This window comes from Ostrinia nubilalis, chromosome 4 (genome assembly GCF_963855985.1).
Source record: "Ostrinia nubilalis chromosome 4, ilOstNubi1.1, whole genome shotgun sequence".
NCBI lineage: Eukaryota > Metazoa > Arthropoda > Insecta > Lepidoptera > Crambidae > Ostrinia > Ostrinia nubilalis.
The window spans coordinates 11,968,299-11,982,249 of NC_087091.1; the positions used below are offsets into that span (position 1 = coordinate 11,968,299).

The 13,951-nt window shown below is 35.8% G+C and overlaps 2 protein-coding genes across 2 annotated transcripts; one reads left to right on the forward strand and one right to left on the reverse strand.

The window, feature by feature from the left end:
• Window positions 1-6,119: 6,119 nt before the first annotated feature.
• On the forward strand, window positions 6,120-8,615 carry LOC135071152 (cuticle protein 7-like). The gene is made up of 5 exons (XM_063964922.1): window positions 6,120-6,169; window positions 6,490-6,616; window positions 6,780-6,814; window positions 7,070-7,230; window positions 7,889-8,615. Exons 1-5 carry the CDS (start codon window positions 6,149-6,151, stop codon window positions 8,160-8,162), a joined length of 618 nt encoding a protein of 205 aa, XP_063820992.1. The 5' UTR covers window positions 6,120-6,148; the 3' UTR covers window positions 8,163-8,615.
• Window positions 8,616-8,715: 100 nt separating this feature from the next.
• Window positions 8,716-10,479, reverse strand: LOC135071154 (histidine-rich glycoprotein-like). Its single transcript, XM_063964924.1, has 4 exons — window positions 10,404-10,479; window positions 9,801-10,142; window positions 9,282-9,448; window positions 8,716-8,898 (listed from the first exon to the last, which is right to left on the reverse strand). The coding sequence occupies exons 1-4, from the start codon at window positions 10,413-10,415 to the stop codon at window positions 8,826-8,828; spliced, it is 594 nt and encodes a 197-aa protein (XP_063820994.1). The 5' UTR covers window positions 10,416-10,479; the 3' UTR covers window positions 8,716-8,825.
• Between the last annotated feature and the right edge of the window lie 3,472 nt (window positions 10,480-13,951).

Sequence of the window (13,951 nt, forward strand, 5' to 3'; positions counted from 1 at the left end):
TTAATTAATTACTGTTAATATCAAAAAATAGTAAAGCAAATGAGCTTTAAATTAAGCTCAATTTAAAGCTCACTTTGCTTACAGGCAAATAAATAATCACCATTGAATCAATTTATTGTTTAAAGTGCCTTATTGGTTGGTTACATCATTTTCAAATTGACTTTTAAAGGGCCAAATAAACGTTTAAATTGTTTGGACAAACATAAAATCATAAAAAAACAATAGTTACTCTAAGTGCCTTCGTGATTATGCCACAATTTCAATTCTATGACCGATATATGACCATTATTTTGAATAGCCAGTAAATAAACCGGCGAATGTGTCAGAATGATAAGTGAGACGACTGCATGCTATGGTCGAAACATTCCCAGCCACGCCTTGCAATTCATTACATTTTGATAATATAATATTATAATGATACAGATACTAAAATTACTGAAAACGATCCAGGGGAAAAATAACACCCTGTGGTATCTCTACTCTATATGCATCATGATGAGTCCAAATTTTAGTGTTATGTTTTGGATTTTGTAAAAACGCCAAAGATGCTTTCAGGCATTTATATAGTTAGTTAATCTTTATGCCATATTTTAAACTGGTTGGTATGCTCGTATACCTACTTAATTATACGGCGAATTTAATATCATTTTTTCACCCTCTTATTGTATTACTGGTTTATTTAAAATAAAGCTTTTACTACCCATTTTTATGATAGTGTGTTTTGTTGGCAAAGATAAGATTTATTTTCGGGACTCAATTATATTGGATTGCTAAGTTGACGCCGAACTATCACCACAACTCATACTTTTACTGCTACTGCCATTAAACGCGTTACCGTGTATAATTCATAGCGCTCTCAAGCGGTTGCTAATCAATGCTTCAGGCAGTGTTTGTTTTATTGACTAGTTCCAAAACGTGGTCCCATGTGTGTGACGTAACCCTAATAACTAGCGCGAGGCTCCGAACTAATTGAACGAGTAAATTTGGATTTATTGTACTTGTTTCAAGGCCAATCAATAAATGTAATTAAGTAAAATGTAATGCGACGGAAAAGCAAGTACTAAGTGACTTTTAGAGATCACCTTGAATATTTTTCAAGTTTAATCGAGCGTAAGTCCATTACGACTTCATTACAGTATTGTGAAACATCTCACGACATGCTGTAATGAGCTAAGCACTACTTGCATGTGTGAATCTATCTAAATTATAAGATATTATGATTTATTAATTTTGGTGTGTTATGTTCACCAGAGACCACAGGATTTCCCGGTCTTTTCCTAGTTTGGAGAACTTTAGCTAGATCGTGAGATAGTTTCAACAAGTTATTTATAAAAATAACAAACAAGAACCTAGTACTTAGTAGTAGGTATATCGAAAGCCTTCAACAAGCTTTATTCATATTAAGTTGTGTTGCTTGTTAACACTTTCAATAAACATCGTTGAATGTAACGTAAAGTGCTTGCCTCAAACGAAACAATCACAACTTACTTACCGTACTCTATATTTTGCATCATAAAATTCAATGTTGTATTAAAATCGACATGCGATAAAAACAATGTTAAACAACATTCTACGCCAGAACCTCATTAATTATTATAATTATAAATATCCGGTGGAAAGAGCAATAAAATGACTTATCTGTTTCATGGTTAATTGGAATATTTATGGTCATTTAAGTTGCTCAAACTTTAACTGTATCGATGCATGGTTTACGTAAGTGCTCGAGTTGACGCGTGATACCATCAGAATCGGGTTATCTCGCGGGTAGGATCTGGATTGCAGTGATTTATCAAGCCCAGATCAGGTCATGACCTATTATAAGGCAAGTAGTTCTATTTCGAACAAAAGATCGCCGCTTGCTCTTAGCAACGTAATGGCATGAATGAATCATTCTCCTGTCATTTGTTTGTTGTCCAGTGACTGGACCTTGTGCGACCTAACGATATGATGTGGTGTGGGAGGTTGATTGTTACGGTGTATCCGTTTCCAATATTGTTCGGAAAGTTAAGGAGGCTAGGACAATCTTAATCAGTTAGCCTTGCACAAAATTAAAATAATGTATTGAAACTTAAAAGCTCTCGTCTTAATCAAAGCCTACTTATAATATTTAAAAAGTTAACATAATGTAGACCAGACATTTCATTTGATATCGACAAACGGAAGCTCACAGGTGGGATCAAGTGGGATTCCTTGGGAATATGTGCAATGACAGTTAAATTGATAGTGGGGCTGCAGCCCAAAGTCATCCTACGCAATAATCATCTTGATTTCACGATGCTCGTGCGACGATAATGCTAGTCAGTTGTCAGTTGGAGCCTTTGTTGTGTAAAAGTAGCATATTGCGTGACATTAGATGCGCGTAGTTCAAGTGTTAGATTGATTTTATCGACCCACGACTCAGCTACTTCATGTTGCCCAAATTATTTCTTTAGAGGGAACTTTAAAAATACAATGAGTACTAAAGTTGATAATTTTACGACAGAGGCTTTCTTGTCCTACATCCCAGGCTAAATTAAAAAGAATGGATTACATGTAACGAGAAATGAGGATACATGAAACAGGGTTTAGAACTCCAATCAATTTCGAGCACATTACACGAGAATATTATATGTAAAAAAAAAATTAAAAGCCTACTTTACAGAATGAAGCGAGTGAACCCACTGGAAAATATTTGTAATTAGTACTAATAAATAAAGTAGGCACATACTTAATACTAATAACCGGGATATACATTATACGAGTAGGTACTTACCTACTTTTTACATTAGACTAATGCACCTAAGTCAATGCCACTGAGCTTATCTGTAGCGGCCTTGATTTGTATGCAGATAATAATTTAAATGCATTATTTGTTGTTGAAAGAACAGATACTTTAGCATGACATGACATTGTCTAGTGGCTAAGCTGATTGAAACTTAGATCTTAGATTAGTAGGACTGTAATTTTAAATAAAAAGTATTTCACCAATCGTCATGTTTGTTGGAGCGAGAAGGTTGCAGTAACTTTTAGTTGTCATTTTACTAAAAATATCGTCATCTCATAGGGATAATTGGACAGGTACGCAGGTCTATGTTCAGCAGACGTCCTGTGGCTGAAATCTTGATGATGATGAATGATGATATTACGAGTAAATTGCTAAAGCAACAAACAAAACATTATTGTATCTGTACTCTCCTATTTCGACGACCTGATAAAGGTAGCAGGAAGGCGCTGGATCAGGCCGTGCGATGTGGAAGTCATTGGGGAGGCCTATGTTTAGCAGTGGACGTCCTGTGGCTGAAATATTGATGATGAACATTTCACGAAATTCACAGTCAATGTAGAACAGGTAGATAATATATAGGTAAGTAGTCTGTTTGAATGCATTGTGTAATCACAGGCTTTCAAATATACTTAGATGCTACAGAGATAATACGATAAAGATCAAATATTAATAATATTTACCTACCTAGCAGTCGTTCATTTTGAACAGTCAATGAATTACTTTTTCGAATAGAAAGCAACTCAGATAGAACTAGCTTAATCGGTGTAACGTAAGCCCATTTAAATAATTGATGTCATTAATGTCCTTTTGATCCAGTTTTTTTTTCGATAAATTGTGGGCACATCAAACAAGAATATCAGGAGTAAGTTACATGCAAATTGGGCAACTTGTAAGTGTTATTGGTGTTTAAAATCGCGGGTCCAGACACGGCGCTATCTACGACATCTAGTTTTAATTGCTTGTCGTTGAGTGTGTCACACGTTGCATAATGCTCGTACGTTAAAATGCACTTTGCATATCATATATCAAATAAAAGAAATGTTGAAATACCCGGTGCGATTAATCGATGCATACCCAATCATACTTAGTTAAAGTTTCTTAAGTAATTAGATATGTGTCTAATAGTGTAGACTGCATATTCCTACAATTGAGAGATATACGCTGCCAAATAAGTTCCTATAGGTCTATTAAACGATACATGTTACATTCTACGTAATACCTCTTAAGTATCTCAATATAAAAGATATCGTAACTTGAAAATTTGATTTTGATGCTTGCTTCAAGTTTCGTCTTTCTCAGAGGCTTACGACAAAAAACAAACCTGTAATATTTTTACCAGTTATTACGTTAATACCTGTTGATAGATACTATCATGTCAATGGTTAAATGATTGATGAATCATAGAGATCAATCTGTGCACGACAGGTCAACTCTTGGATAAATAGTATTTTATAGACCAATTGCTGTTGTGTAATGGTTGCGATTTAAGTAATGCGATATCATTCGCTAAATTGTCCCTGAGCGATATTTACTTCAAAACAAACTGGATCAAAAACGATGCGATCTTGTGATTCGGAATCGCCCACTTTTGGTTTGCAGTGCGAGTGATTTCGAAATACGAATGGTTTGTTGTTTGAAGACTCAATAAGTGGGACGTTGCGAATTTGAAGGGAGCCGTTACGATGTCCAAAATGTGCGTAGCGTGAATAATATTGCAATAATGATAATGCGAGTTAAGAGCAAATTAAATTTGTGATAAATTTACGATGTGTATAAAAGAATGTGCTCATTTTATTATAGTAAGTGTACAGCCTCAGGTGTGTTTATTGTTTTATATTGTACTTTTGCGTAAGGCGCGTCGTCATAAATTAAAATAAAAAAACATTTTGAATTTGAATTTGAAAACATTTACAAAGTGAAACACATTTAAATGCTTTGGAACCTTTAGGCTGAGTTGTACTATCTACTTTAACTTTGACAAATGTCAAAAATCTATCAAGCTCCATACAAAAACACCGGATAATATTAAAGTTACGGTCAAAATTAGGTGGTGCAACTCAGCCTCAGATCCTTACCTTCTTCACAATCACAAGAAACATGTCTATCGACACATTTTGGTGATCCTTTGTGTATTTTTGGCTATACTGTTTACTTACAATTTACAAGAATAGCTTATACCAATTCAATATTAATATTTTTGACCTTTGTAAAATTTATATTTTTTAATAAAGCAATCATGACGCCCTCTAGTGTAAAGCAAAGTAACTTTATAGTTGAGCGAAATAAGTTGGTGCGCACGATTTGAAAGTGTTGAAGTTGAGTTCACGTAAAAGGTTTACGAATAAGTACGCAACTGAACACATAGATGTAGTGATATTGTATAATCCTAATCATACCCCATAAAGGTAAAAAATCATGGAAGACAAAAAAAATGAGCATAGGTAGACTTCGCCAATGATTTCGTATTGGATAGAAAAATAAGAAGCAATACTACTGGTAATTAGTACCCAGTTAGTATCTAAAGATCTTAGCGCTACATTGTAAGTAAATGTAGCAAAACAATCACATTTCAATTACATTGTATTACAGTAGCACATCAAACTATACATTTTTGTAGCAAAATAGACTGTATTACACCGAGATAAGACGCTACAGTATTTAGCTTGTTGTGCTGTCATCAGTATCAGTATCTACTACACATGACCCCGCCACGGGTCTAGATGAGCCATTACACTTACCTGGTCACTCTGGCGTGTAGCACATAAACATGAGCGATGCACATAATGACCCAACATAAATACGAGAATTTTTAGTGCCTGCCTCGTTTAAGTAGTGCAGTGGTTCCCAAAAATGAGATTTTGTTCCACGTTGGGCGCCACGTAACAGGCAAGAAGACGCTTTACCATTGCTTGCTCTATTTTTAAAACAAATCTTTCATAATATTTAACATTTCAGTAATCTATAATTTTACCGTCAATAAAAAGCAAGTATTTATTATTGCGAATTAAGTTGAAACGTACGTGAAAGGTGTTAAATAGCCAACTGGGTTTTTCAAAATACGAATCATGATGCTTGGCAGAATTATTCTAAGGCTAAGTTGCACCACTGACCGTAACTTTGACGATAACCGAGTAAGTATAACCCAGCCTAAGTGTAGGTGCTTCAGTGCGTAGGTTTTAGAAGCACTGGCGTACCGTAAGGTTTGCATACAGTAGTATCAGTAATTTTAATTGACAACAGGACCTTTGTCGATGCAAATGCATCCGCCGGCAAGCACATTGTTTCACTTATCTGATGATATGTCCCTATAAAAAGGGGGTACGACTTCAGACGTTCCTTCAATACAGTGGTCTAGTGTATGAAGACATTCAAGCCGCAGTAGAAATGGATTTTGTGTATTTGAGGGCATGTATTAAGTTATTTGATTAGTGGTAACGAATATCAGTGAAATTAATAAGTGACATCTATTAGCCATGCCGTTTTGCTTAAAAATAAACGAGTTACTGCTTATCTTCATAATCTGTGAAGTAGCGTAGTAAATGATAGTAATCAGATACGGCTTCATAACATGTTTCATTACGTAAAAAGTACTCATATGTATAGAGCCTCATTACAAGTTTTAAGCTTGTTGAGGACATACCAATTCGTTATAAGAGGAGGATAGTAACTTGAAATGGATTACGTTCATGTAAGGCCCATTATTAATGTAATTATACGAATTTTAGGTGATGTTATTGGTGAACAGTTGGCTGATAGCAAAGGGTTCCCCGGTGGCCATGCTTCAGCATGCTACTTCGTCTCAGAGCATCGTGTTTCATCCTGGACCGCCTACAACAGCACCTCCAGTCGCCGGTAACTTGGAGTATTTCATTTTTATTGGATTAAGGCCGATTTAAAGAGTAGTCTATCCGTCATTCTTACCTTTATGGTCTCTTAAAATACCTGATGTATTCTGAAAAGACACTGAAACATGTTGATATTTTATTCGTCTATTTAAAGTTTTCGCTTTTTACAGCTCCGTCATCAGCTGAACAGTATAGCAGTACCCAGGTAAATATTGTTTTTGTTAGGACCACTACCACACACTTTAAAGGTTAACTTATCTCTTGGGTTTTCTCAAGTCAATAATAGTCAGTCAGCAATAAGAGCCTGGATGCGGGCAGTGCAGGACCGTGCATTGTGGAAAACCTTGGAGGAGGCCTTTGTCGAGCAGTGGACGTCATTTGGCTGAAACGAACGAGCGAACGAATATATTGCTACAGTTCAGTTTGTATGTTTTATTGTTAATTGAATTTTTTTTTTCAGCCGAAGTACGAATATAAGTACGAAGTATCCGACCACCAGACAGGCGATAGGAAGAGTCACTGGGAGAGCAGGGAAGGCGACAGAGTCCGAGGAGTCTACACTCTATACGAGCCTGACGGTGCGCTCAGGACTGTGGAGTACTCTGCTGATGCTTTGCATGGGTATTTACACTAACTGTTATTATCTTTTTCTAATCTCAAACACAGAGAATCTTTTCACGTAGTGTTGATTTTGGATTGTCTAAGGCTGGGTTGCACAATCATACTTTAACTTTGACAAACGTCAAAAATCAGTCAAACTCCATACAAAAAACACCGGTTATCGTCAAAGTTACGGTCAAAGTTAAGTGGTGCAACTCAGCCTTAAAGTACTCGTAAATTGTACATTCGTCTGACTCTACTTTCTACTGTTGGTAAAGGCTCTTCGTGAGTTTTTAAATTTTGAAGTTTCCCTGTTACATATAAGTCTATAAGTAAGATAGATTGTATATGTAGACGTAGGACTCTATACTTTTGTAGGTACAAAAGATAAGGTTTACTTTTCGGTAGGTATTAATCCATCGGTGTAATTTAAAGATTACTGTAAACTACTGTTTCCTTCCCGGCAAAGCATATCCTATCAATTAATTTAACAACCTGAACGCCCCAAGTATTTGTACTTATGTGTTTATTACCTATTTTGGAACGATTTACTTATTTACTGGTTCATAATTGGGCTGGGCAACTGAAGACATTAATGTAGGAAACATAAAATTATTTTATTAGGCCAATTAAAACTGATTATTGGAAATTAACCATTATTTGTTATTATTTTTGACAGGTTCAACGCAATTGTAAGGAGAAATGAACCATCCAGGCATCAGCACCCTCGCGCGGAATCGTCATACAGTCCCCTAGCCTCTAACACTCAAAGTGGCTACCGGACAACTCCAGCGCATTCAGGTTACATCCCTGAAAGGGGCTTCTCAAACCCTGGACATAGTAACGAGCACCCATCGCACCCTGCTCCCAGTGGCTCCTTCAATTCAGCAGTGGGGTTCAGTGTGAAGCACGTTATGGAGCTCAAAAAGGATAATCAGTATAAGCCATTTTAATTGTGCTGTTTATAGCGGTTTGATTAGTTTGGTCGATTAATTTGTTTTTGAGTGCGCCTTGTGTCTTGTCTTATGTGGATTCCGGATATTAGATGTATAGTACCTATAAGTTGTTTTCTATGTTAATTAAGTAGGCTACTGTAATTCTAGTTAGTTATAAAGATAAGGATGTACTTAGCGACTTTTTGGTTAGCTTTAAATCTTATTTAAGAGTGTATTTTATTATATCACCCACCGCGTTTTTCCCAAAGGCACCGTTTTCCCAAAGACATTTTGAATTGCGTTCATAATGATGACGTAGGTAATCTAATAAATCTTTTTCCTGGTTGTTGTATCTCTATTATATTTATGATTAAGACAAAGAATTCTTGATCGTAAGCTTAAGTTTTTTGTTATGTTAAACTCTAATAACAATTTTCTTTTCAAACTAACATTAATATTATACCTACCTACTTACTAGATAGAACCGTAAGGATAGGTTTTATGTAGATAGCTTACTGTGTTTGTAAATGTATCAACTTAAAATAAAATGAATTTTCAATGAAAGAGTTCATTCTTGTACTTATTTTATTCGTCAGCGCTGGCGATTTGAATGATAATATAAATATTTTACAGGCATTTTTGGTTTCAGTCGAGTTCGAAATGTTCGTAGCAGATCCAAGTTTAATGGTGTCCATGATGGTGGATATGGTGGGGATGAACATGATGCGTCTTATGGTGGACCACGGCGTTGAAACTGTAACGAGATATACAATTAGTAATTTGATTAGGAATAATCATGAATTGAATCTGCTATGAAAAACACAAAGTTTCTTTTCCGGGACCAATCATTTTGAAGTTCCCTAACTTAATTCCTAAGATGATAGCAGTAAAATCGTCGTTGAGATAAGTGAATAAATTGTTCAGTGCCTTTTAAGTCCTCCGTGTTATGGTTATGTCATTGCAAGGGACTCATATGCGAGCTTTTCCACCAATCGACCAACCCTTTTGGTTTGCGTGGGGTGTTTAGTCAAAATCCTCAATTTTTCTCTGGTAAATTAGAGGGTCATGCTCCTGCAGTGGAGATTAAATGACTTGATGATAATGATGATGATGACTTCTAAATAATTATGTTCTTACCCGGTGTGGTCATTAGCATTGTAATGAACGCTGCGCACGTTGCCGTCAGGCTCCACGAGGGAGTACTCGCCCTTCACGGAGTCTCCGTGGCGGGACTCGTGCTGCTGCTTGTGGTCGCCGGTGTGCGGGTCCTTCACGGAGTACGAGAACGAGTACTCAGGGTGCGCCTGGGAAGAGACATGAACATGAAAGACAGGAACAAGGAACTCACTGAGCATATGCTTTGACCCACTATAACGAAAGCCACGAAATTACCGATAAAATTAAATCGTCAGATTAGGTGTCATAGGCGAAATGAATAACATTCCAAATATGACATTCCGAATATAAACTGTGGCGAGTTTTCATAAATAGGTAAGTGTCAATTTAATATTTAATATTATTTTCTCGAGTAATTTTTAACCTATGTTAAAATATCTTTAAAAATAACAGTATTTAGCTACATTACTATTAACACACTTAGCATTTTGTGGAAAATTAGAGACAAAATGCATAAGATACGAGTTTCTAAAAACTTACGTGGTGGTCATGGTGGCCATGTCCGTGAGCATATCCGAGGTGGACGGCGTGCCCGATGTGGTGGGCGTGGTGGCCGATGTGGCCCAGACCGTGGTGGCCGTGGTGGCCGAGGTCGTGGTGGACGATGTGTCCAACTCCGTGGTGGCCGATGTGACCCAAGCCGTGGTGGGCAATGCCATGGTGGGCAACGCCGTGGTGGGCAATGCCATGGTGGGCGATGCCGTGATGGGCGATGCCGTGGTGGGCGATGCCGTGGTGACCGAGGTGGTCTACACGGGACTGGTGCGACACGGCATGAGAATGCGCGTGAACGCTTACGACCAGCAAAACTACAGCGGCGACCTGAAACAGAATTACATATTAATAAAGTACGAAAACTGTAAGGAGAGTGACTTGTTATATTAAATACTAGATGATGATCAAAATGATACAAAAGATATTGTTTGGAATTAGTGGTATAAATTATATTTATATTTCTGATTAGACAAAGCTAAGATCCGGTGTTATTATTAATGTTTTTAACCGGTTTGATCTTTATCCCTTGGGTACCACTAAACTGCAACCCTTATATTTTTATTCAGGATATTTGTGTGGGATACTCACTTGGGACCACATTTTGTAGAATGTAGGTAACTCTTTGGAAGCTACTACTGAAGTATGCAGATTCAGCGAAGCATAATCCTTTTATTCAAACTGTTAGCCAATGTACCCCCTGCACCAAATTATAGCGACAATAGTTTCCCTTAATTAATTGTTTCAAGCAACACGCATTATTATTGGGTTCCCCGAGACGTTACAAAAAACGGTTTGGTGTTGTATTTTGATAAAAATATTAATGTATAACTCCTATAAATATGAACACAGCAAGCATTACGGTAAATGTTTAACCGTCGATCTTAATCTACAAAAATTTTGATGAAGAAGTCAACTTAAGATATTAAAGTCCGAGAAAAAAGAAGAAAATGACAAGTGTTTTTCCGTTTCTCTGAAAATTCAAGTGCATTTAAGGGTATAACCTGAGGACTGTCAGGATATTACACCGTCAAGTTTCGGGGAATTCCATAATTTGCTAGTTGTCAGCATGGAAACAGGTACACATACAATATCATAGTGTAGGTATATATGTAATTCGTACGTATAAAAAGAAAGCTTGAATTACATAGCTTCAACAAAAGTAAAAACTGCAAAAGCTTCAAAAACATTCACCCATTCATTAACTCATGCATCATAGTGCATCATACGGACAAAAAAGAGAAAATTATATACAAATGCGACGTACTGAACTCTGTGCCATCAATTGTGAAAACTGATGAGCCAAGGACGGGGGTCATCATATTACGAGTCTTTAACAAGTCATTACACCTGTCTGTGATTAAGTGGTTACAGTTTGTAAATAAAAACACTAATAGTCGTTAATAATTCCACACTTTAATTAATTTGTATACTAGAATTTAATGTTCAGTTAATTTATTAAAGTGCTAGTTAAAAAGTTAATCGGGATGTTTGTTTGATCTTTAGTAATTTAATTTTGCTTATTGTTGATACCAAAAAATGTGACTATCTCTTATCAAAGTGTTATTAAAAGTGGAAATTGACAAGATAATAATTAATGATTCTTGTATAGAAACTGGAAAATTTCTTAGTTAAAGTTGTGTTGTGACGATTTGGATAGAGGTATACAATATTTAATGGAACTTTTCTGAAATTCTTTTGTATGTCTTTGAACTTTAGCCATCAGCCAATTAATAAAACTTAAATACATTGATGTTACGGTAGTTAGAGGTAAGGTAGCCAGTTCCTCTATGGATTCCGGCTATAGCTCGCTTACACCTTCGGCCTGTTCACGTTCCATCAGGTGAGATGTAGGCCAAAAGCTCCACCGAAAAAAAAAACAGCCATATAATGGCGTATAGAAATTTTCCGGGGACTATTGCCAAGGACTGTTTATATTATGGAAGCAATAAACTTATTGAGTATTGAGTATATTTTTTTATTGTGTATTTTTTAGAATAATTGTGTTGTCTTTTGTTCTAGGCGAATAAACTCGCCTAGTCTCAGCGTCCACCATAATTTCTAGGAGTACGGTATACAACTGTACGTAGCTAAGAAAGATGTTTAAAAAATGTGATATGGCTGTGAATTTTATGCCTTTTGTTATCATTTATTTCATTAGTGTCGACACCGCCTTCCCCTTCATATTTGTTTTAAGTAACTGTCCTCACCATAGATTGTCTGGAAGATATCGCTTCATAGCGATAAGACCGCCTAGTTGTACCTTGTGTGTTCCTTTTCTTTTTGTTCTGTTCTTTGGTGTGCAATAAAGAGTATTTATTATTATTATTAATGGCTTAAACGAATGAAATAGACCGTTTTGTGGTTAATATAATTCAGCTTTGTATTCTATAGGTTTTATTTAATTGGTAGTGCTTATTTAAACGAGTTACAACCTTAATCATTAATTAACTTCTGTGAATAAGGAAAAGTATATCAGTGACTAGATTAAAGACCGAATAAGTAGAGGTTGCAGTTTTGCAGTTAGCTGCTCTTTGTTATGAATTAAAGTAAAGTTATATTTGGTTTGTTTGTTCTTTAGTCTCTCATTGTATCATAATTGCAGCGTAATCAAAGTATCGTGTGATAATTAGCATTTCGTTCAGGAATATCTCTCAAAATTTCTAAGTTAAAGTTTGTTTAGAAATATCACTCTAATTGGAAGGGATGTTTCAGCTTCGCATCATATGCATACAACAATAACATTTCAAAACTGTTAATAGATACTTCCATTCGTTTGATGTATGAGTGTGATTTCCACGTTTTTATTTATGTACATACATAACACGTATTGACTACAAAATTTGGTTAAGTGTGAACTAATGTAATTTTTCAGGGTTCAGTTATATTTTTTGTCCTAAATCGGCCTAAAAAATTGATAATCCTTAATCTATAAGCTGCTGTCTCTATTGAATAAAATCATTTAATATTTTGATAAGACGATTTTCCAGTACATAGAGTAAAAAGTTATCGCATATCGCGATTTCGATGTTACTCTCATAACAAAAGTTTTTTATTCAAAATAATGGTCATTTTTACTTCGAGTTCCTAATTTTAACTAAAAATTTAGACAAATGCTTATATTTTAAGAACCCCATTCGGCTACAATGTAGAAAACGGAGTTTCGTGTTTATATTCCAAGGGCAGAAGTCACGATCTACTAACCAGGATGATGAGAATTAATAGCTGACGTACGCTTCTAATTATTGAATTGATTACTCATTCGAATGGGCAGCAGCGCAATAAATCGTTAAAAAATTCTTAATAAAGGCCTATTTTTCGAACGAAATGTAGTTATGAAAACTGAAATTAAATAATTATATTATTTATAATTTTGGGTAAAAAATACGGACAGATATGTCAAGATTCCTTTATTTAATAAGAATAATTATGCATCCTTCAGTTATTATAAGAATGAAGCATCCAAAATGCTCCAATCTTCATTTATTTGGTTTGTCTGTAAAATAAATGAACTTTAACCTCAGTTATAAAATCATATTTATCAATTTCAGATATTATAATACCCTTTTAAGGGCCGATTTTTCAATCGTCAGATATCTTTTAACTGAAGAATATCCTTGTCATTTTGACACATTTCCCATACTAAAACTGTCAATGTGCCAAACTTATTTTTCAGTTAAAAAAATATCCGACGAATGAAAAATCAGCCATAAAATGAATAAGATAGAATAATTTAAGAATGATTAGAATTAACTGCATTGAAGACATATGAATGGCGATCATTATAATCAGTGCCAGCTGTCCTCACGAGCATAGTTGAGATGCAACCCGTGCCTTGCCCCATGCTGTGGTCCCTGGTGACCGTGATTTAACTCCTCCTGGCGCTGATGCACCGCCCCCTGCATCGCCAGATTCTTCAGCCTCAAAAACTCAATTAAAGAGTCATAGTCCTTATGCTCGTTATGTTCTGGACTCTTGACGTTGTGAGGAAGGATGAGGATCTGTCCACCAGGTCCTCGTACGTAGTCCCGCCCGCCAGACTTCAAGTATCGGTAGTCCAGGATTACTGTAGGCTCACTGTAGTCAGGGCTGTACACACTCTCTATTATCCTGAAAATATATAGATTAAATCTATTAGA